This window comes from Siniperca chuatsi, linkage group LG17 (assembly GCF_020085105.1).
Source record: "Siniperca chuatsi isolate FFG_IHB_CAS linkage group LG17, ASM2008510v1, whole genome shotgun sequence".
Lineage (NCBI taxonomy): Eukaryota > Metazoa > Chordata > Actinopteri > Centrarchiformes > Sinipercidae > Siniperca > Siniperca chuatsi.
The window spans coordinates 17,931,381-17,953,578 of record NC_058058.1 but is presented as its reverse complement, the minus strand read 5'-3'; the positions used below and the strand labels follow the sequence as shown (position 1 = coordinate 17,953,578).

The following is a 22,198-nucleotide window of genomic DNA, read 5'->3' as shown; positions in this document are numbered from 1 at the left end:
AAAATATGGTGTTTTGATGAGGCTAGTGTTCTATATTTGTATTGTTAACAAATCCCATGAAACAAAAAAACAATGCGTTTCTCCGTCTCTCAATACTTCTCTACCCTTCTTTGTCACAAATATATAGTTTAATTTGGCTAAATAACTTCCTAAAACAGCTGGGCACTGTAGTTGTCAGCAAGCTCTACCCAAACAGGAGTAAACCATGTATTTATTAGGCACTATTTTCAGCCATGGATTAATAGACATTTGTGAGTATTTACAGCATTACATTGTTATTATCATTAATGCATTCATTACATTGCACACACAGGCAATACTTGCTAAAGTCATTGTTGGTTTTGGAATTTTTATGGGATTTGTCGACATTACGAAAAATATGGAATGTCACCAGTATTGTCCTTTAACACATTCTTCTAAAAATAACAATACCACATCAGGACCCTGCCAACAGAAGGCGGTTTAGGTATGAGTTAAGTGTAAGACAGTAAATAAGGTAAAAACTGTACATGACCAAGGACGCTGAGGTGAGCTGATACATTATACGACGTGTGATGCAGGAAAGAACATGAGGCAGGAGTGCAGAGAGAAAGAGAAGGAGAGTGATATCTCTGCAGGGAGGAAGCCTGAGACCATCTGCTGTTGGTTACCTGCTGTTCCCCCTCTCTCTCAGCTCACCTTCCCTCTCTTCTTTCTCCCCATTTCCCCTGCAGTCTATGAAGGTACTCAGTCAGTTAGTGTCGGATAGGCGCCGTATATACACACCAGGGACTCCACACACGAACAGACTTAGACACACATGCAGTACAAATTCAGTTAATTATACTCTCGTTGTTACAGTTACTCCTTTACCTCTGACTCTTATTTTTCTCTCTCGGTCTCTGTCACTACACAAACATGCATACATGTCACAAACATGCTTATACAGATACACAACAAACACAAAAAACATACACACACACACACACACACACACACACACTGTGAGAGGGTCTCTCTAATGGATTCTGAAGATTCCAATTTCCCCTCTGCCACCAAAGACAGAAAACCCTCTGAGCTCAATTACCCCTGTCTCACATACACCAGACGAGACCACATGCACACACACACACACGCACACACACGCACACACACTTGGACGTATCTTCACTTGTAATCAGACATACACCCACACACATCCATGCACACCTTAAGCCACTGTGACATGCCGAGAATCACACAATCAGAGTCACGCAAGGAAACTGAGAGGAGTATTAGTCTAAGGTAGATTTTATGTGATAGGAGATAACAGGATAAGGGAGGGAGGGAAAATGAGGGGTTGTTGAGGTGTGAGGTGTGCGGGAAGAGGTCAGGATGCACAAAAAGGGAAGACTGTAGGATAGAAGATGGCAAGATGGGAGGATAGGTTGATGTGAAAGATACAGAGAGAAACATGGGCGACAGCATAACTACAAAGGCAAAGAAAGATGTGAAGGAGATATAAGAGCAGACTGGAAAGGAGGTGCAGGCCTCTGGCTTTTACAGAATCCACTCTTCCAGAAACCTTATTAAATTCTACAATTAGCTGAACGTCTCAGGCTATAAATAGGCTCACTTTTTCCATTCCGTGATGTCAGTCAGCAGGCCAGGCTTCGACTGTGGGGGAAACAAAACAATTTAAATTATAGCGAGGCTCTCTCTTTGTCTGGCCACCCTTTTAACAGGATAATTACTAGTCTATTCATTCGTGCTCGGCCAGGGCGATATATCACTTCACTGCGCAGCGGCCCCGCTTTCTGTGATAAACGTCCTTTATGTGGGGAAGGAGGGGGGAGGCTGAGGGTTAACGTGTGCCCGTTGATATCAGCTCACTGTCTGCCGCTGGCTTTCACCAAAAGCCTCGTCCGCTAGATTGAATAGCTTCCTGCCAGAATCTGGAGAGCACCAGGAGCGCTGCACCTTGGTTTCCAGAGTGACACCGACACCCTCCCATGGGGCCCTGCGATGAGGAAATGAGCGAGAGAGGGAATGAAAGGGAAAGAGAGGGAGCGAAAGGCATCTATTATTCAGCACGGCCTCGACCCCTGCATACGCACGCCATTAAAAATAGGAAATCCATAGCGGAGACAAATGGCTTCTAAATGAAGCGCTACAGGAGGAGAGCGGAGATAGGGACCCCTGTCACATGCGCTTTAATTGTCTCCCAGGGCGATAAGGGGATTTATCAAATTCATCGTGCCAGTAAGGGCTGTTAGGCCTACGATGAGCAGCGGTTGGAGAAACAGCGCAGCACGTGTTTGTTCGTTCAAAGATACGCGCCATGAGACAGGATGTGCAAGCAATTAGAGCTTTCATAAATTGTGCAAAGCTAAAACAACTCCAGCGCCAACTGACTGTTATGGTTAAATAAAACCCAATGCACGGGCTGGTCCTTTGTAAATAAAAACGCAATGAAAGGCTATAAAGGAGTTGCTCAAACTTTCTAAAGAAAACAACAAGTGGTGATTAAAACACCTTTACTCAGTAAGTATGCACTACTTGATAGGTACATGACACTCAACTGCTTGTGACATCATGAAAAGAATCAGTACCTTCATCCCCATAAACTGCGTTATTGTCTTCACCAGCAGCAAAAATATTGCCTTGTCATCAGCCTAGCAGCCTTCACCTAAAAATGCTCTAATGTTAGGAGACCTATTTGACCTTTCTAAAATCCCAAGTGCTGCTCCCACAGAGGCCAGAGGGGTAGAAGGTTCTAATGAGAGAGATTTTTTTTTTATTTGCCACTGCTGTAAGGGTGGCAGCATGGGGTTCTGAGCAAAAAGGCAGGAGTGGGAACACATACAGGGTTAATGACCCAGAATCATGGAGTGGTGTTTCAGGGCTGCTAGTATAGTTAACTAATACTCAGTTCACACAGTAACATCCAAACATGATTTTTAGTTAGTTATGTCTATGCTTTAGCCCCAACCAAAAAAATGATCTGTTAAGTTACAGGATAAGGCTGGTGATGTGCTATATTTTTTTATATAACCAATCCATGAAAAAATCTAAACTAGATTATTCCTCTGTGCCATAGACTTCAATTGTTGTCCAAAAACTATTAAAAACAGATCAATGAGCAACACAGTGTTGCACTGGGTGACATGTTCCTTTATTACGGTGAACATGGGCACTGTAGTTTATTTTAAATCAAATACTCAAACATGTATCATTACAAAACTGAAAATAGTCCCCAACAAATGCACAATTTACTCCTGTTTGAGCAATGTTTGCTAAAAACTAGCAGTTTTAGGAAATTACTGACAATATGTAATTTCTGCTGCTAGGGGACTTACACATCAAAACAATAACAAAAGACGTAGTTTGATGACGTCATGAAGTAGCGTGGGATCATGGGAGATTTTCTCTTCACCACCATTGCTGTCACTGCAGTCAGCTTCTTCTGGTTCCTTCAGTGTTCACAAGAGGCTTTGACCAGGAGCCGAATTATCTGCAGAGATCTCCTCCTCTCCAAAACAAACGGACTCAGCAGTTTCACTTAAAAGATCAGTGTTTCTCTGACACTGTTTTTGGCGGACAAAGGACGTCCCAGAGGGGCTGCGAGCTGAGCTGCCGCTAACGTTTGCTCAGCTTGTTTCTCTGATAACTTGAGATCCAGACATCCTGTACTAAAATCCTTCATCTGGTTAAAATATATAGTAAAAAACGACCAAGATCTAAAAAGTGTATTGTAAAAATGTGGCTTAAAACCAGATAAAAAGTCAATTTATGACAGCTTCTGGCAGACAACCACAACGCTGATGCATGCGCAAAGGGGATATGACAGGTGACCAAATGAAATGCACCGTTACCTTGATTAAAATCATGGATTTCTCTAGGTTTGAAAATTGTTGGTAACATTTGGGAAAATGTAAGTACACAACTCAACAAAATATATAACATAGACATCTAGTTGTTTTTAGACATTTTAATGTGGAAAAGTTACATATTATACCTTTAAATAAGACACTAAATGTTTGTGGCCCAGTTTTCAAAGATTAACATTCTTAGTAGGAATGGCTATAGGCATGGAGCTGAGTGCCACAGACAGGGGCGGGAAGTTTGAAAGTATTGAAAGACAGACTAACACATTGTTGGTTTTGGTCTTTTCGTGGGATTTGTTCATAATATCAAAAATACATAATAAAGTCAGTGTTATCCTTTAAATGAAGGGTTTCATTCCAAAACAGAAAATAAATCAGTTTAAATTTTTCAAAACCAAAAATAATACTATCCTCAGCAAAGTCGTTTCTGAGCAAAGCCATTAAGATGAACTCTAACAAACACTAACCACACAGCATTTTGCCTGTTTATGTCAGTTCCGTTGTTTCAGTTGTTTGTGGAATGCAGACACACAAGGCCATAATTCCATGTGCTAATCTAAGCAAACATTGTTTTTCGACAAACAAATTCCTGCTGCCACGTCTGTCTCCAATTTCCATTTCCATTAAACAAAGTGACATGTGCTCTGCTGCTGCATTTTTGGATAAACACCAGTTACCCGAGACTGAGATTCTAATTTGATGTCATGCTGTTTTTATTTTAGCTCTAGAGACACACGCAGACATACATCCATTTTTGCTTCATCAAAACAAACAGAGGCATGCAGCATGCATGGTTCTGTTGTTGAGACATTATAAATGACCCCATTAAAATTAATGACAAAAGTAATTAGAATTTAATTAGAAAATGAGCACTTTTCACGATCGTTACAATTAACCCCAACTGATGTTACAACTGACCCTAGTTGTGGAGTAGATTATACCAATGTGTCCCTCTGCTTTTGATGCCTGTGGATTTCTCTTTTGAGATTACACAGGATGCTTTGAACCAGACAGATATGAGAGATCAATTTTGAAGTCTATGGGTGAAATAACCACAGATTAATGAGGTAATAAACCAAAGGCATTTCAGCAGTCCCTGTTCTCATTTTGAGCTGAATTTGGGAGGCGATTCCTTCTCTGAAATACTTCTGTGACAGTTATGGTCGGGAGTAGAAACAGAAAGAGAGTAGGAGAGAAAAATGTATCGACAGAGACCAAAAAAGTGTTTTATCTAAGTGGAATTTTAGAAAAAAGTGCGTTTAGCTTTGTATACCAGGGAGAGTGTATGTGTGTGTGTGTGCGCTGTCTTTTGTGATGGATGAATGACAGTCGGCATGGCAGCTCATCTCCTCTCAGGCGGCTGGGTGACAGAGAGAGATGTTACAGCATAGAGACAGCACAGTCGCCACACTGGCAGGCAGGTGTCAGTCTCTCACACACACACACACACACACACACACACACACACACACACACACACACACACACACAGTCCAATACACGCACGCGCACACAAGTATCCAAAGCATGCACCTGCATGCAACATCATGATCCCCTTTTTTCCTGGCTTTCACCTGCCTCCCATTTCACAACCCCGCCACCTCTGTCCACCCATCTCCTGCCCCCCCCCCATCATGTTCCCTGTAAGTGAGCTGTCTCCTTGGGCTTCGGCGTCCTCGTCTTCTTTGTAGCCTCAGACCTGAGCACGTCAAATGCCCCCCCCAATACCTTCCATCCCAATCAATGGGAGCACCACGAAGATTTTACACACCCCAGGCAGGCGAGAGGCAAGCAGGAGGAGGAGGAGTGTCCCAGTCGCCTCAGGGTGGAGGAGAAATGGGGGGGGGAGTGATTTAGGCTGTCAGGGCGCCAGTTTGGTGGAGAGATGGGGCTTCTCTTCCTGAGTCAGACAGGGCCAATAACTCATTAGAGAGAGAGAGATGTAGAGGTGAAGATGTGGCAGCGAGGAGGAGAGGGGGGGGGGTGATGGGGAGAGCTCCTTGCCACAAAAGCAAGGAGATTTTTTGTTTCCTTTCTCTCCTTTTACCTTTCTCAACCCCTTCCTTCTGTCGCTCCTCTTTTTCTTCTGACCCTATCCTCCTCATCTCTCCTTTTTTATTACACCCCCCCACCAGCACACCCCTTTCCCTCTTTCCCTCGGCAACTCCCGCTAACCTCTCTCCTCCTCCTCTCCCCCCTCCTTCCATCTGTCTTTCTTGCTGCAGTGCCCATGCTGCCAGGCAGTATAAATCACATCTCTGGGCTTGGCTGCAATGGGCCTGAAAATAAAAAGGCATAAAAGTGTCGGGATGAGCTACGGGCTGGGGGGGAGAATTCCTTTATGATGGGTCTAAATCCTCATCCCCACGTCCTCCTCAGCACACACACACACACACACACACACACACAGATTGCTTGTAGACGCATGCACATGCACAACATACGCCTCTACTCTGAAATGATCCCCCCAAACAACAGTAGCTTGGGTCTCTCTCTCTCTTTCCCTCTCTCTCTCAGACACCTGTGCAACCCTCCAAACACACACACACACACACACACTGCCACTCATCATATTGAGCTCATGTTGGCTGTGATCAGAATGGAGATGTCTTCTCCCCATGCTCTTTCTTTAAAGGGACAGTTCACCTAAAACTCCAGTCTCTGTTGTCATAACCCTGTCACTGTCATCAGCCCTTGCTCACAAGCATTTGCAGCGACCATGGAGACAAACTCTTCTTTTTCACCCCGAAAGAGCAGGCAGAGATAAAGGATGGTAGGAATGTCATATACAAATTGGTATCAGTTCAATACAATCGATTCAAAAGTGCAAAGGCATTTTGCAAGAGCAGTGGTGATACTCACAGCCCTTGAAGTATTTAAATTCTTGTTATGACTGATGTAACTGCTAAAGAAATGAGGATCTAAGTTTTATACAAAAATGAAACATCTTTCGTTTGAAAAAAAATGTACACCAGCCCTTGCAAAATTATGCAGAAACTAGAAGTCACAGTTGATGAAAGGATAACGCTTCTGCAGACAGGGTTTTTCACATTTTGGAGGCATCAAATGATGAATTTCGTTCACAAAATTGATATACAGGGAGCTCCTCTAAGGTTTATTCTAATATTAATGAGGGGTAAATGCAATGGATGTGAGAGTAAATGTGCACTGACTACCTGAAGTCGTCCTTCTTTACTGTCTAAGATGGATTTTTATAAAGATTTTCACCCTGGATTATAGCACAAAGGAGAGTCCCCTCATTGTGTATAATGGTAATTGTGGACAATTTATGATCTCTCTAGTCTCCATTTATGTATCGTTCTGAGTAAATAAACCAATAAAAAATGATTGAGGTGGCCTATAACATATTGAAATGAACCTGCTGGCAGAGATGCATTGTAAAGGTTGTCTAAATGATTATGGGAATGAAGATGGAGGTGAGTGAAAGCACAGTGAATGGGCAACTCCATCACCTGCTAAAATCAACCTATAGCTCAGAGTTCTCCTTTAATCTACGTCCCGATGTGCACTTTGTCAATTCTATTAGATCACGCTGTGTGTGGTAGGAACACATGCACACACACATACACACTCGTAGAGTGATGATGATAATGGTGAGCACCTCCCTAGGTGAAGCCTATTCAGTCACAGTGGGAGCCATCTCAGATCTAATTATGCTTGGTTTGGCGTTTTAACTATATTGATCAAAAACGCTGAAACAAACGAGAAATGCTTATCAAGCTGAAAAAGAAGAGCCCTCAGGAGTTGGTGTGTGTGTGTGTGCATGTGTGTGTGTGCATGCGGGTGTGCGCTCCACAGGAGTGAGTGAGTGTGATGGCATAGGTCTAAGAGGTGGTGAGATATCGGTGCTTGTAAAAAATTGCAATTCTGAGCTTATGAGTTATTAATTACAGCCTCCCCTCCTTCACCCCTTTTTACCAGCCATTAGAAATACTGCCACACACACACACACACAACCACATATTTCTACACATATATGCTCACATATGCAAGCCTCGGGACATGCACAAACATGCATACACACGTAGGATCGTGCACACACTCGCACACACAAATTAGCTCATCTATACCAGCACTAAGTGTACAATACCCTGCTCTGATGAGCAAGCTCCCGTCGACCTTGGAACTCTCTGGAAAGACAATGCAAGGGGAGCCATGCCGCGAAAGGGAGGAGGTGGGGGTGGTGGGAGTAGATAAGGTGGAGGGAGGGATGGAGAGAGGGAGACAATAGATGAGAGAAGGAGGGAGGGAAGGAGAGAAAGAGAGAGTGTGTGTAAGTGGTGCCGCTCAGTATAGGGCAGGAGGGCAGTGCTCCCTCCCTCCTCTCCATCTCAGCTCATCTTGAATGCAAATGTGGTTTCTGTACGGTTCCTTTGTGCCGCTTCTAACTGCTCCAGAGAGAAGCAATTACAACTGCTCCATTCACTCAGAGAAAGACACGCATGGATAGAGAAGGGTAATTAATAAAGAGATAGGAGGAATGAAGGAGGAAGAGAGGAGGTGAATGCGTACCTGTAGAGGATCTTCAAGAAAGATAGGCGCATGGATTGCAAAGGCAGCTTTGTTATTGACACACAGACATTGACGGCAAAGCTGACCTGGCTCATCATTTCTGACCAACTACTCAATGAAAGGTCAAAGGTGAGAGGTCATTAGCATTACATCAGAAGTGTTATGTAGAGTGCGTGTAATACAGTATTGCACTGTGGCCCACAGTAAAGATGCTACATCTATCTAGAATTGTTATCCCCCCAATCACTGCTTCACATACCTGAACCCACAGAATTTATTGAATCAAAAGAACTCCATCTAGATATGACATCACCCTCCATTCCTCTCCGACTTTCTGTGGACGGATAGTTGCAGTGTCAGTGCCGTATCCTATTGCAGTCACAGTGGCCGGGCAGCGCTGCAAGGTATGGGAGTTTTTATGGCAGTCATTTGGGCTGCTAATATGTCATCTCCATTAGCCGACTTTTAACACTCACAGATAGATGGCCCTGTGACATTTATCTGCGCACAGGTCGTATTTTAGCTGTTAAATGGCTGGCGATGTGCGGAGTGCGTGCAAAACGAGTGTGTGTGTGTTTTAGGCGTGCAATGGTAGGGTTGGAGAGGGAGATGCATTGACTTTTAATGATGCACTTTAGAGGTAATAATCACAAATACAATGCAAGTCGTCACCTTTGACCCCCCCTCACACGGCGCAAAAGAGAGGGAAGAGAGGAAGGGGAGGCGGCTGTGAGGTCGAGACCCAGGCCTCCTTCCTCAACAGTTAGACAGCTGAGGTACAGTGAGCCAGAGCCTGTAGCGTCAGCAAAAAACCCCCACCCAACTACAAAAGAGTACAGTTAATTAACTTAGCAGCCTATAGAGAGATGAGGTTTGGGAGAGAGAGGGAAACAGGAAAATAAAGAGAGTGAAGAGGAAGAATGGTGTAAAGAAACCATGGGTGTAAAAATAAGCGCAGGGGAAGGGTGAGAGTTACACAGGCTAATTGCTCATATGGATTTTGCCATTGTTGGCTTTTAGGGTCAAGGAGGTGAAGCCATTCCCTGTGGTGGCTTCAGGTGAAAGTCTAAATGAGCTAATAATTTAGACTCATAAACTAATACTAATATTGACGGCCACCACATATATTGCAAAGCATTAGAAAGATTCCTACCATAAAGTAGCTGTAAATATGATATATCATCTTGTCATTTAACTTATCACATACAGCGGAACCTTTTCCCCCTGCACATAAAAATACCATCCACTGTGCTGCGTCAAAATACTGAGAATGTGTCATTTTATGTGTTGCCTACAGGAGTTCGGCCACCTGTCCAGAAGCACTGAAGTTGACTAATGTGACAGAAAATTAACAATTAAAAATATCACACGGGCCCAGAGCCACTGCAACGTGGTCCGTTCACAACTCAGTGGACACCCTAATTGCTTTGGAATACAGTTTGGTTTGGGCTTTGTTTGGTGTTTTGGAGGTATGAAGCGCATCAATGCACACTGGAAATTGAGTTATAAATTACCGAGCTGAAATAGACATGTACCGTGAATACTCAATATCCAAATGCTAGATGTTCTCCCCTACAAAAAGGCAGATGCGTGCATGTGAGCACACACATAAAAACACAAGATGCCACCGCTTGCAGTTGCGTTTAATTTTTTCAGAAAATTGACTTGCTCTGAACCAAACAGTGCATGTGTGTGTGTCATGCTGTATGCCTGTCATGGGGTACGTTGATAAGGTCAACCTTAACAGCAAACAGAGATGGAGCGCTCCAACCACAAACTAGTGGGACTCAGAAAATGACAGTGAATGAGGAAAAGAGAAAATGTTCAATCATCCACAGCTTTCCCACCAGAGTATATGTGTGTGTTCACAGCTGTCAGTGTGTTTTCAGACACGCCACTGTTGTGTGTGTTGTGTGTGTGTCTGCCATATGAATACAGCTCAGTGTCTGGTGTGTGAAGTCACTGACAGCTTCATTATGGCTTGTGCGCACAGAGACAGAACCATCCAGGGGAAGGAGAGAACAGACACGGGACAGGCCAGGTTTTACTGTTGGGCCAGCCCACATCAGTCCAGCAGTTGGTGGGGTGGGGCATGTCTCCTTTAATGAGCCTTCACTTCTTTCATCAGGTTTCAATTTATAGGGCTGTCCAGCACTGCCCCCCCATCCACACACATCCCTGTAACACACACACAGTTTGGAGCTGTCTTGTTTCATGCAGAAGATTCCCAAGAGTAGTCTGTAATAGTTAAATTAATTTGCTGTCTTCCTTTAATTAGACCATCTCACCTGGGAAAGTAGTTACACTGAGATGAGATGTGACCAGCACTGGACCTCTTGTCATTAACAAAACACTAAAGATGCTTAAAATCTAACATGCATATACACTTGGTAGGTAGGAGGTATGGTACATTAAACACCAACTTCAAGTAGCAAGAGAGATTCCAGATACATTTCCTCAAACCCAGTGCAGCTTAAAATTAATTATCGATATGGACTGACGATAACCCAATTGCACACTACAGCCGTGCGTCAACAATGCCTTAACAAGTGAGAAAAATAAGAAATGAGAACTTTAAAATTACAGCTCAGTACACAATCAACTATAGTATGAATTTAGTCCAAATCAACTTTATCAGCATTGTAGACCCGCATCACATTACTGCATTTACTCAGTTCGAGGTCCTATGATGTCTACGCTCCCTCTACTGGGCTGTTACAATAATGCACTGTATTCATGGAGAGTTACATGTCAAGGCCCAGCTAATGAAAAGTGCTGGGCAAATTCAGTATACAAAATATTCAATGAATATTAATTCAAGAATCAAGTCTTGTTTTTTCTTAAAAAAAAAAAAGACAATTTATTCATCCATTAAGTCATAAAAGCATTCTCAAATATTTTACTAAAAAAAAAAAACCCTCTACAATTCAAAGCATCTCTTGCTAACCTCAGTACAGCTTCAGTGCAGATAAAAATATAATATTTAAGAATTCACCATTATAAATGTAGTTTTTACTATACATTTTTTTTTAAAACATGAGTATTTTTTTCAAGCACACTAAATTAAATGACCAAGGTATTGCTTTAAGAGAAACCTAAAGCAAATTAAAACAAAATGTCAAAAGGGAATAATAAACCTAACAGAAGTAAAACACAGCTATTTGCTCTTTGGAAGTTAACTAAGAAAAGCAAGGGCCCCATGGAGTATCACAGACAGGTTGATGCAACATTGATAACTTATGTCCAAACGGAAGGGAAGGTGGTCAAGTACAACTGCTGTGCGTCAGGGAGCAATGAGTGGGGTTTCGGATTATGAAAGACATCTGAACAGCTCTGGGTCTCTGACAGAGGACTTCAAGAAGGGGAGGGGGCTTCCTCGCAATGGCGTATCCACACTTAGTCCCAAGCCCGACGATGAAGAGCTACCGTGGGAGGAAAAGGGATGAAGGGGTCAATTCAGCAATAGACACTGAAAACTATTCTTTAAAATGCAAGCCATTCTGTCCAAGCTCGTACCTTTCACAGTCCGAGTCACAGGAGGCCTTGTCCTCTAATCTACTGATGGAACCGCAGCTGGAACGCTGTATGGCTTCAGCCACTGTGTACCTGGTCTTCCCAAGAGCACACTTTTCCATCTTTGTAATACTGAGGTCTGACTGGAGGAACAGATGGAGGCGACTGTCCGATAACAACAAAGGGTTATGAAGAACACTAGAGAACAAAGGATATTAAATGACAATGTCAACCAGTGAACTTAGACATTTAAAAACTGCTAATAATGTGGTGCAAGGTCACCTTCAAGTCTAAACAGTGCTCTTGCTTTCAGCAGATTAATTCTCAACAGCCTTTGGGGGTGTTAAGAGGGAGAGTGTAAAAGGGTACCACTAGGTGGCAATGCTATAATTTGATTGATGCCATTGCTTTAGCTGCAGCGCAACTCACATTTCTAAAAACTTCTGCATGCCGTTCATCCTCTGTGACACCTGCTCTGTGTTCCTCAGACTGAAGAAGGGGTTCCAGGGCGGCAACTTGGGTAATTCTCTGGACAAGGAACAAACAAAAAAAGTACTTAGAACTTACTGCATGGTCAATTAACGTCCGATACAATGGGAATCGGATTAATTAAAGTAAGCTACCAAATGTCAATAAATTATATGAAATCTGAGGTATGAACTTACATGATCAGAGCATTCTGTTCCAGACAATGACGCAGCCAAACAAACTCAGTGTAACGCCGCCTTACACAGGAAGTCTTCTTTCGAAAACACATGCTATTTGTCTACAAAAGAGGCATTTCAAAAATCGACTTGAAATGTCGATCACAAGTTTCAAGACAAAAAACGGAAAATCTAGAGTGCCGCCCCCCCCCCATGTGACACTTACATGTAAACAGATCTCATAGTCGACATGTGTGTACCAGAGGTCATCTTTAACAAGCCTTGGATCCCGGACACAAATGCTGATAAACTCCTACAATATTCAAAACCAGGGTTCAATTACTTGAAAAGGGGGTTGTAAAGATGCATGCCTACACGTTTTAAATGAAAAACACAACAAGATGTGTTTCAGCAAAACTATTTTCCACTGGCCCTCAATTTTGGGACATTATCAAACCAGTTGCAACTGCACAAATGCAAGAAACAAAGATACAGCATACCACTTACAGTTTTTGAGAGATTGTTGAGCATACTGTCCATAATGGATACAAAAACCTGTCAGGAGAGAAACAAATAGTCTGTTGCTTTGAAAGATCTGTTCCAACTTGCAAATATCTTATTTTAGCACAAATACAATTGCCTGTGTTGACCCATGTGATAACTACAGTAAATGAGCTTTTTTTAAATAAAAAAAAACAAAAAAAAAAACAAACAACAAGTCACTTCAGTTCAACTATTATGTTACATTTTCATGAAGACAGCAGAAATGCAGTAAAAAGTTTAACAGTAATAACCAGGCTGGCAGCTAAAGTCCATTATTTTTTAATGCTAGATGTGTCTTGTAAAGCGCAGGCCTGGCTGGTGATTAATAATTTAAGGACTCAAAAGTGCAAACATTTGGAGCTGATGTAGCATAACGGAGAACAAGAGGGCAAGGGAGAAGGATTTAGCTTAAGGGTGAAAGCTTGGCCCTTAATATGGACTCACACACACACACGAAAGCCTGTTCTGGCACACTATAGGCAGAAATACAGGCCATTTACTGAATAACTATAGCTGCAGTGGTGTGAAAAAGTGTTTGCCCCCTTCCTGATTTCTTTTTGCATGTTTGTCACACTTAAATGTTTTAGATCATCACTTTGGAGACCTTGGAGTGGCCTAGTCAAAGTCCTGACCTGAATCTTATTGAGATGCTGTGGCATGACCTTAAAGCAGTTCTTGTTCAAAAACCCTCCAATGTGGCTGAATTACAACAATTCTGCAAAGATGAGTGGGCCAAAGTTCCTCCACAGCGCTGTAAAAGACTCATTGCAAGTTATCGCAAACGCTTGATTGCAGTTGTTGCTGCTAAGGGTGGCCCAACCAGTTATTAGGTTTAGGGGGCAATCACTTTTTCACACAGGGCCATGTAGGTTTGGATTTTGTTTTCCCTTAATAATAACCTTCATTTAAAAACTGTATTTTGTGTTTACTTGTGTTATCTTTGACTAATATTTAAATTTGTTTGGTGATCTGAAACATTTAAGTGTGACAAACATGCAAAAAAATAAGAAATCAGGAAGGGGGCAAACACACCACTGTATTATGATGCAAGTTTGCCAGTAAGATGCAACATTTTCATGCAAAGCCAAATTGTTGAAAAACACCATTTTCTTCTTGGATTAGGGACTGCATAAGGAAATGGATGTTCAAATGTGATACGCAACTTTTCTTTAAGATTCTATGTCAGTGTTCCTTCACATGACAGGCATATCTGAAGGCTTCAGCAATGTGCTGGATCATTTGCCCCTTGACACATGCCATTTACAAGCTTTGAGTCCAAGCAGCGCTAATTAGTGCAAACAATGTTTGAAAACGAAGCACTGAGGCTACCTTAAAGATTGACTCTGAACCAAACTCCACTGGCATTCTGCTAAACATCACACAATTATACACTGATCTAATTGGATATACCCTGTAATAAGATGTCCTACAGTCTGCCTGTTCATGCCAAATTATGGTAGCAGTGCTGTACAATCATTCACCAAGTCCTAGGCCTAAATGAAAAAATAAATTAAAGACCTACTGCTGTTTAAGGAAGAATTGCACACTATCTCTTCTGGCCAAACAGCTGTAAGTGAAGTCTCAACATAGCAACTACCAGTTACATAATACAATCGCATTACTTTGGGTTGCAATTGTGCACAGTTTGTGCACCAGAAAACTCCCCAAAACAAAACAGTCATCTTTTAGCCATGATCCAGGATCATGGGAAGGGCTAAAACAAGGTATTACCATCTGCAGAACTCGTGCAGGCTATGTAGTCTAATATCCTGCCAACCGAAATGAAAATTGAGGTACTCACTCCCCCCCTCCTCACATTAAAAGTACAACTAAACTAAATAGCCAGTCTGTAACGACCGATTCATGTAACACTGATAAAGAATAATTATAAAAAAGGGGAACAAAATCTAATACCCTACTAATTGTTACAGCAAGAACACTGTAATAGACGTATTGACAATAGATTAAGGTAATGAAGCTCTAAAGTTTCTGCTACCTTTGGGAGAAAAACAACTTCTGCATAAACTACAACAAACGCAGCAAAACATCCTGATCTAATTTGAATTTTAATTCCATTTTGATCCTACCTTTCCCTTCCGAGCAGCTCAGTGGTGTGGCTTGAGGCTCAGTCCTGCCTGGACTCAACTACTGCTAATACTGCTGTGACCTCAGTCACGATGCCTGTTGACGCCTTTTCTGCGCCAGGGGAGGCCACGCCGTTCTAAAATACACACAAAACAAATACTGTTTTAACTTGTTTAACTAAGCCACGCGGAGAGACAATGATATCCCAAACGTGTTAGCTGTATCCTCAGTGTGCACCTGTCCCTACTTCACTGGCGAGATCAGTTTAATTGCTATCACCTGGCGGGAGGAGGAGGCGACCTAATGGTGCTGCAGTGGAAAGTAACAGCATGGGTGGATTCTAACCACAGATAATGCGAACAAAATCATTCATTCTTTGTGTATTTATTGCTTTTGACTGGAGCTAAGGTATTAAATTCACCATCAGTATTGTTGATAATTATCAACAGTTTTTTCCATCTCAGGGTTTGTTAAACAAAAGAAAATGTCTCAACTGTATTGTTCACCCAGTCTTTCTCCTCATAAAATTTCAATCCAAATTAAATGTGTAGCCTTTATGCAGTGAAAAATGACAAATAGTTTCCTTTGTAAATAAGTACAAATCATAAGTATAATCAATATCCAACCTAAACCTTTCACTCAGGACTTTTGCTTTTGAGGACTCTGAGTAGCCCATGTCTTCTGTATTTTAGTTTACATCCACATATACATTCACATAGTTTAAAACTACCACTTGGTGGATATTTTATAGTGCAATTCCAGTATTTTTTTTAGACTCAATATTATTATTTTTTTTATTAGAGGCCTGTTAGGTCAACCAGAATTGCACTATGGGCAGTGTGGAGAAGTTGTTCAAAATAACAACCTCATGTTTGGAAATACAACTTATAGACAAACATTTAACTGAATAAATATAAATGTGAAAAATTCAACTAACTACTTGCAGACTTTATTTTTTATTAGCCCTGATTTTATTAGATATGTTTTATGTTGAATCCCAAAGGACATATTTCTTACTAACACAATATCTGGTAGCCTACCCTTTAACCCCGTCATGTTCCAATTCAATTCTCCATTGAGTGAAGCCCACAGTTATGATATTCACATCCAGCCATGAGAAGACAAGACATTTCATATAAGTAGAAGTTATGATACAGTGATAACAACTCTTTGCTGCCCACGACCAATAACTGTGTAATACGTAATAAAATAGTAGCTCAGGTTATCCACAACAGTAATTGTAAGAAAAGAGTGCGACTGCCGTCCACCTGTTTGAATTATACCGTGATTCTTTCCAGATAGAATTTAGAAATGCATGGTGATTTCTGCAGCTAGTCACATTTAGTAGGGTTCTGGGGTAGTGTGTTGACACTAGACAGGCAACGTAAGCATTTCCTATAGAGAAAAGGAGGTAAGAGCAAAACAACACAGTATAGCAGCAACAGGCCTAAAGCCTCACAGCATTATGGTTCATTTAAACCAACACCCAGGATTTTTACAGTTTCACTCTCAATTCAGTATTCTCTCAAGTTGCCAAAGCATCAGATAGAATATCTACATTGGTCAGTTTTCACTATCAGTCACTTTTTACTTTCACCAAGTCTGATACCAGCAATGTTACTCTCCTGAGAGTAAATTCCAGGTCACACCACACAGTACTACCACGATGGAAAGAATAATATCACCACTTGCGCACATACTGCCTGCAATTACAATTTAGATTTAAGAATGAAATCAAAGAGTTCTCACCAAAGTCCTCAGAAGTCTATTCTAAAATCCTTTCCAGTCCAGGAGTGGAAGTAAACACAACTAGTGGGACATGACCTTAAATAAATACTCTTCTACCTCAAGTTAAGGTATTCAAGGGAGCTAAGGTCTACTAATTTGCATATAAAGGTCTCTTTATCTTTGGTCAAGTCAGCAGATAAAAGGTGTTTCTGCAATTCACTTTCAAAGTGCCCAGTGATACAGGAGAGCAGTTTTCTTTTGGTCTGAAGTCTGTAGATAAGCTAATAAGTGCAATTCAAAAAGTGAAGAAGAAAAAATGTTTACTCAAGAAACTGCTCCATGATCTGGACTATAGACAGCCACCATGTGCTGTACGCATAAAGCCACAGATAACATAGATGTCAACACAAAGTCCTTTTCTTCTTTTTTTTTTGTTTGTTTTTTTTTACATTACATTAACATTCCATATCTGCCACATTTCTTCAGCTTTGACCTTTAGTTTGTGGCCATTATATACCACACAGCAACACGAAGAAAACCCAATTATATTTTCAGAACATGTATTATTAGAGCTTGATCATGGGTTGATTCTTGTTTTCATTGTAGAGATATGTGTAGTTGTGGTGAGATGATCTGAGGAGATTAGCATACAAGTCATGACTGTGCTGCACTAATTACAGGTTTGACTTAATCAAGAAAATCCAGATTTAGGATGTCCCATGAAATGTGAGAATAACTCTTCTCTCTTTTCCTTTGACAGAATTAGTCTACATGAACCTGCTCTCTTTCGTAATATGGGACTCCTGGCTCTAACGTTTGCCACTGTACTTGCAGGTCTGCTTTCATGTGTAGACTCAATTGTTTCTTGGTAAGATTCACTTTAGTAGGTCTTTATGACAGGAAGAATTGAATAGCTTTCAATTGCTTTTTCATTATCAACATTTTTGGAACTAAACATTAAAATAACCAACAGGACCATTTAGAATCCCTTTTGGTACCATTTTGGAAAGAATATGATTGCAAGCTATGAGTTTGGAAGAGGCTCTTGTCACTTTGGCTGTTTAGGGGTGCGTTGTGAGTTGCTTTAGAAACGTCATCTACACTAATGCACAAAGGTCCAAAGTCCACCTCCCATGCCCTAATGCCAGTCATGAGACTTTTCTCCACACTGCTGCAGAGCTTTAATGACATTAAAGGGTCACCACAGGTTGGCAGGGGTGGAAATACTAAATTTATTCAGGTGAAACTAGAAATGCCACAATGGAAAATTATTCTGTCACAAAATAAAAGTCCTGCATTTAAAATTGTAGTTTAAAGTAAAAGTAAAGATGGAGACTTGGTCTGATTATTGAGTAATGTTGGGTCATGTAAACTATAGCAATGTATCATGATATGTATCATGATTATTGAGCCTCTCATTTTCTATATGTACAAAAGAACTGGTAATTAAAGATTTAATGTAGTGGGAAAAAAGTATTAAGTCTAAAGTGCTGTTGCCTCAGAACTGTGCAAAAGTACTGTACGTGAGTTAAAATACTTCCCACATGTTGATTAGCCATGGATTCAGGTAGGCTAACAAGGTATGTTCCCTTGTGTGCTGATGCTGGTTATCTATAGTTTTCATGCTGTGACTATTACTTGATGAACATGATTCAGCTCTTTAATACTGAAGCAGTATTCTGTAAGATCTTAGATCTCCTGGCTTGCCATGTGCAGAAAATGACAACAAAAGGAAAACAGAGGTCAAACATTAAATCACAAACTCAAGCCAGCTTAAAAATGCTGTTATTTGTGGTCAAAAACCAAACATTTTGAAATTGTCATCACTTTAAGGTTAATCGTGCTTGCTGGCACCAAGGCAAGGATTTAAATTTGGATAGACACATGTGAACATGTACATGGACCACCATTACAGAGCCAGAACAAACCCAAATTGCACCACTGAGACAAAATAAACATTTAACCTTGAAAACTTTGTCCAGGAAACGTGACAGGAACAGTCATTTGGGGATCAAAATCATAAACCAAGTTACAGGTTTCAAACACCATTATCAAAATGTAAGCTCTAACTTGTCTAACCCTCAAATCTAGACAAAAAAAAAAAAAAAAAAAGTAAATTCAAGTTCTAGATCTAGATATACATATGTATTTTACTTAATTCTTAATACATATTTCCTCAGAACTATAAAAACTAAGCAGTGAAATTTGGTCACATAAAACCTTTATTAGAACTTCAAATAATATTTACAGGCAGAGTATACAAAATGCACTTTCAGAACAAAACATTAACACTAGTGTGGAAACAAAAATCAGCATCTTACATGGAGATTGAGATGGTGATAAAAAGGAGGTGGTTGACAGCTTTAACAGACCAAAGTAACCATTTAGAATTTAGTAAATCTGACCAGGTATGAACATGGTAGTTCTATGAAAGAGTGTGGTTTCCAAACTGCCATCACATAAATCATAATGATACTGGAAGACTTCAGTATACATCACAACACCATCACCTACTCGCTTATCATTTCAGCTAATATGTACAACAACATAGCTCTCCTTGACTGCCACACAATGTTAGGGCTGAAACATCTTCAAAAATAACTACGATAGCTAAAATTAGAAGGCAAGCCAGAGGAGAAAAATTCAGTCCTGAGGAAAAGGGCATAGGTGGTGCAAGGGACTGCAGGGACCAGAGGGAAGTACTACTGAGTTTCATCCTCTGGACAGGAATGCCATGTCAGTCTCTCCTCATAGAAGGAGATGACCACCTGAGGGCAGCGAGTGTTGGCCTCACGGGCTGGGACCAAATCTGCTTCATCTGAGTCTTTCCTAAAGAAAAAGACAAAAGAGGGCGAAAAACATTACAGCAGTGGACCCTCATCTACTACAAATCCATTAATTTCCACGTCAGGTTTGAGGTTATTTAAACTGGAAGGAAATTCTCTTACAGCAGTAACAGCAACATACATTTTACTATAAATAGTGGTGGATACAACAAAGCCAGAGTATCATCCCAAGTAATAATGGACTTACTGATGGGAATATTAAAAAAAGGTTCAAGTGCACAAAAATCCAAAGGATGACAGTTTGAGCTGTTTGTAAAAAGAGGATCGTTTCATTCTGTACTCACCATTTCATCAAGAACATCAACTCCCCGCTACTGTCTGTTGCGCCAATGATCCGTTCTGGGTCGAGGTTCCTTGCAAAGCCACGTGGTTTCTCCGCCTATATGTGGTGAAAACAGAACACATGAACAGAAGCAAGAAACTGGAGCAACAATTCATGTATTGTCCAAGGCTCACTCCAGGATAGGTTCAGAAGCTGCAACATTACACTAACAGCTCTTACTTAGATATATATTAAATACATCACTGAACAACAGTGCTTTGAATTTTTTTGGGTGGCCTAAAACAACAAGGTAATGTTTACATTTTAATGAATTGTGAGAAATTATCCTCATGTGAAGGATGCACGCAGGTAAATTTAATAGGGGTCATCTCTCAAGTAAAACGCTGGGTTGGGAGGAATGTGAAACTATTTGCGAACTCACCACATCTTTCTTCTTGGCTTCTGTCTCTGGCTCATCTGTTGATGCCTTCCTCTTAACGGGAGCAGGCTTCTCCTTAACGTTTTTCTGGGCTTCCAAAAACCCTGAAATCAGCTCTGGGCAATCCAGGTTCTCTTCCGGCTCCCAGGTATTGTCCGCACTAAATGAGCAGGAAGATGGTCAGTATTTGCATCTCAAAACATCCCTTAAAAGAGATTTCCAACAATACAGATGCAAATAATATGGTTAACTTTAAAAACTAGCTTGTATGCAGAACGGCAGCTTATTCATGCAACCAAAATGACTATGGACAAAAGCATAGCACAACCCCATACCAGGGAAGCACTTCCAGCTCTGCGGGGGCCAGGTGTCCCAGGCAACTCACTCTGTAAATCCTTTCCACTTCAGGAAGAACTCTACTTTCCCATTGACAATACGTTGGTCGAGTACTTTTTCCACAACAAATTCCTCAGGTTCCTCCTGTGTCTCCTGTGAATCCTTCTTACCCTTGGTATTCTGCTTCTTGCCCATGTTGTGCACTAAAAACGAGAAGGAGTGTGAGAACTTTAATATCTGTTTTACGGTTTTTGCAATGCCACCCCAGTAACTGACATGAATATGCATAAAGCTACTGCTCTTATCCACGTTAAATAATTTCAGGGAAGAAAAACAATAGATCAACATGTCCAGTATCAGCCACAGATAAAGGTGTCGTAAACAAACTCACTGTGATAACTTAACTGATGTTATTCTAAATAAGAAGTACCCGGTAACGTTACACGAACATGGTAGTACACATCAATACTATTAAGTTATGAGATGCGAACCAAGTTAGCTAACGTTACGCCTTGTGCAAAAGAACAACGTTACTCAAAGCTAGCCAAATCACGAGACGACGTTATGTAGGTTAGCTAGCGTGCTAATAGTAACGATAGCTGATAATATTTCAGGCCTGGATGGTAGAGAAAATTGCCTTGACTTTACTGTGCCAGCTGCAATGCAACGTTGATTAAGATGCGTGGTGTGAAGCAGCAAGCTAAAGCGTTAGTTAGTGATGTTACATTAACGTTAGCAACTTTCAAGAAAAGTAAGGTTACAGCCAGGCTCGCTAAGATCAAAACGCTCAAAATACATTTAAAGGCCCGGGGATACAACTAAATCCTGGAAGACACTTAGGTTATGCTTTCAGCTAGCTGATGTTAATGCAACGTTAGTCAAAACATTGTAGTATACTGTGAGATACGTTAGCATACACTGACAGAGTACTCACGTAAACAGGCTTAAACAGTACGTTATGGCTAGCTAACACTGTTGGGAGTAAGTTAACGTTAACTCACTCTTTCTGTGCACACTGCGTTGCCTGCTACAAGGTCCAAATAGTGAAACAAAGCTACCGTTAGCTTGCCTGGGTCGAGCAACAGAATTTACTTTAAGATGATGCAGCGTTAAAAAATTATTTATTTCTGCATACGCACCCTAAAAGCAACCGAAATAGCTTCGATGATGCCTTCTTACCACGCGGTCACCCTTTCCTTTATCTCTTGTCTGCAACACTGCAGGTCGAGCGCCAAAAGCTAATCGTGGGTCTTCTACGGAAGCCTGGAAGAAAAATGCGCTGCGCTCTATAACTTTGTGCCTCGTGGCTAGGTGATAATTAGTTTCAGCCCCCCACTCCGCCTTTCAAGTGTTGTGGTACAAGATACCTATTCAAGGCCGCAAGTGTGGTTTAAAATAAAGTTCATTCTGCCATCAAAAAGTAT

General features: G+C 41.1%; 2 protein-coding genes across 8 annotated transcripts; both read right to left on the bottom strand.

Annotated features, from left to right (window-relative positions):
• Positions 1–10,629: 10,629 nt before the first annotated feature.
• Positions 10,630–17,019, bottom strand: snx10a (sorting nexin 10a). 4 transcript variants are annotated; one of them, XM_044171078.1, is made up of 8 exons: positions 16,913–17,019; positions 15,166–15,299; positions 13,043–13,090; positions 12,762–12,848; positions 12,557–12,657; positions 12,321–12,419; positions 11,895–12,089; positions 10,630–11,800 (listed from the first exon to the last, which is right to left on the bottom strand). In XM_044171078.1, exons 3-8 carry the CDS (start codon positions 13,073–13,075, stop codon positions 11,689–11,691), a joined length of 627 nt encoding a protein of 208 aa, XP_044027013.1. In that variant the 5' UTR covers positions 13,076–13,090; positions 15,166–15,299; positions 16,913–17,019; the 3' UTR covers positions 10,630–11,688. The 4 variants fall into 4 exon arrangements, with proteins under 4 accessions (XP_044027013.1, XP_044027014.1, XP_044027012.1 ...); XM_044171079.1 differs by lacking the exon at positions 15,166–15,299 and having other exon boundaries at positions 16,913–16,991; XM_044171077.1 differs by lacking the exon at positions 16,913–17,019 and having other exon boundaries at positions 15,166–15,394.
• Positions 17,020–19,095: 2,076 nt separating this feature from the next.
• cbx3a (chromobox homolog 3a (HP1 gamma homolog, Drosophila)) lies at positions 19,096–22,104 on the bottom strand. 4 transcript variants are annotated; one of them, XM_044171072.1, is made up of 6 exons: positions 21,914–22,050; positions 21,776–21,801; positions 20,824–20,977; positions 20,442–20,598; positions 20,022–20,116; positions 19,096–19,720 (listed from the first exon to the last, which is right to left on the bottom strand). In XM_044171072.1, coding segments are annotated over exons 2-6 (534 nt in total). In that variant the 5' UTR covers positions 21,777–21,801; positions 21,914–22,050; the 3' UTR covers positions 19,096–19,593. The 4 variants fall into 4 exon arrangements, with proteins under 4 accessions (XP_044027007.1, XP_044027011.1, XP_044027010.1 ...); XM_044171076.1 differs by lacking the exon at positions 21,776–21,801 and having other exon boundaries at positions 21,954–22,104; XM_044171075.1 differs by lacking the exon at positions 21,776–21,801 and having other exon boundaries at positions 21,914–22,068.
• Positions 22,105–22,198: the final 94 nt, after the last annotated feature.

Coding starts and splice junctions, on each gene's coding strand:
- snx10a (XM_044171078.1), bottom strand. CDS start 13,075: ATGGACAGTATGCTCAACAATCTCTCAAAAACT. Junction 12,658..12,761: donor ACTATGAGATCTGTTTACAT/GTAAGTGTCACA, acceptor CCTCTTTTGTAG/ACAAATAGCATGTGTTTTCG. Junction 12,420..12,556: donor GAACAGAATGCTCTGATCAT/GTAAGTTCATAC, acceptor TTCCTTGTCCAG/AGAATTACCCAAGTTGCCGC.
- cbx3a (XM_044171072.1), bottom strand. Junction 20,599..20,823: donor AAGTGGAAAGGATTTACAGA/GTGAGTTGCCTG, acceptor CTGCTCATTTAG/TGCGGACAATACCTGGGAGC. Junction 20,117..20,441: donor AAGCCAAGAAGAAAGATGTG/GTGAGTTCGCAA, acceptor CACCACATATAG/GCGGAGAAACCACGTGGCTT.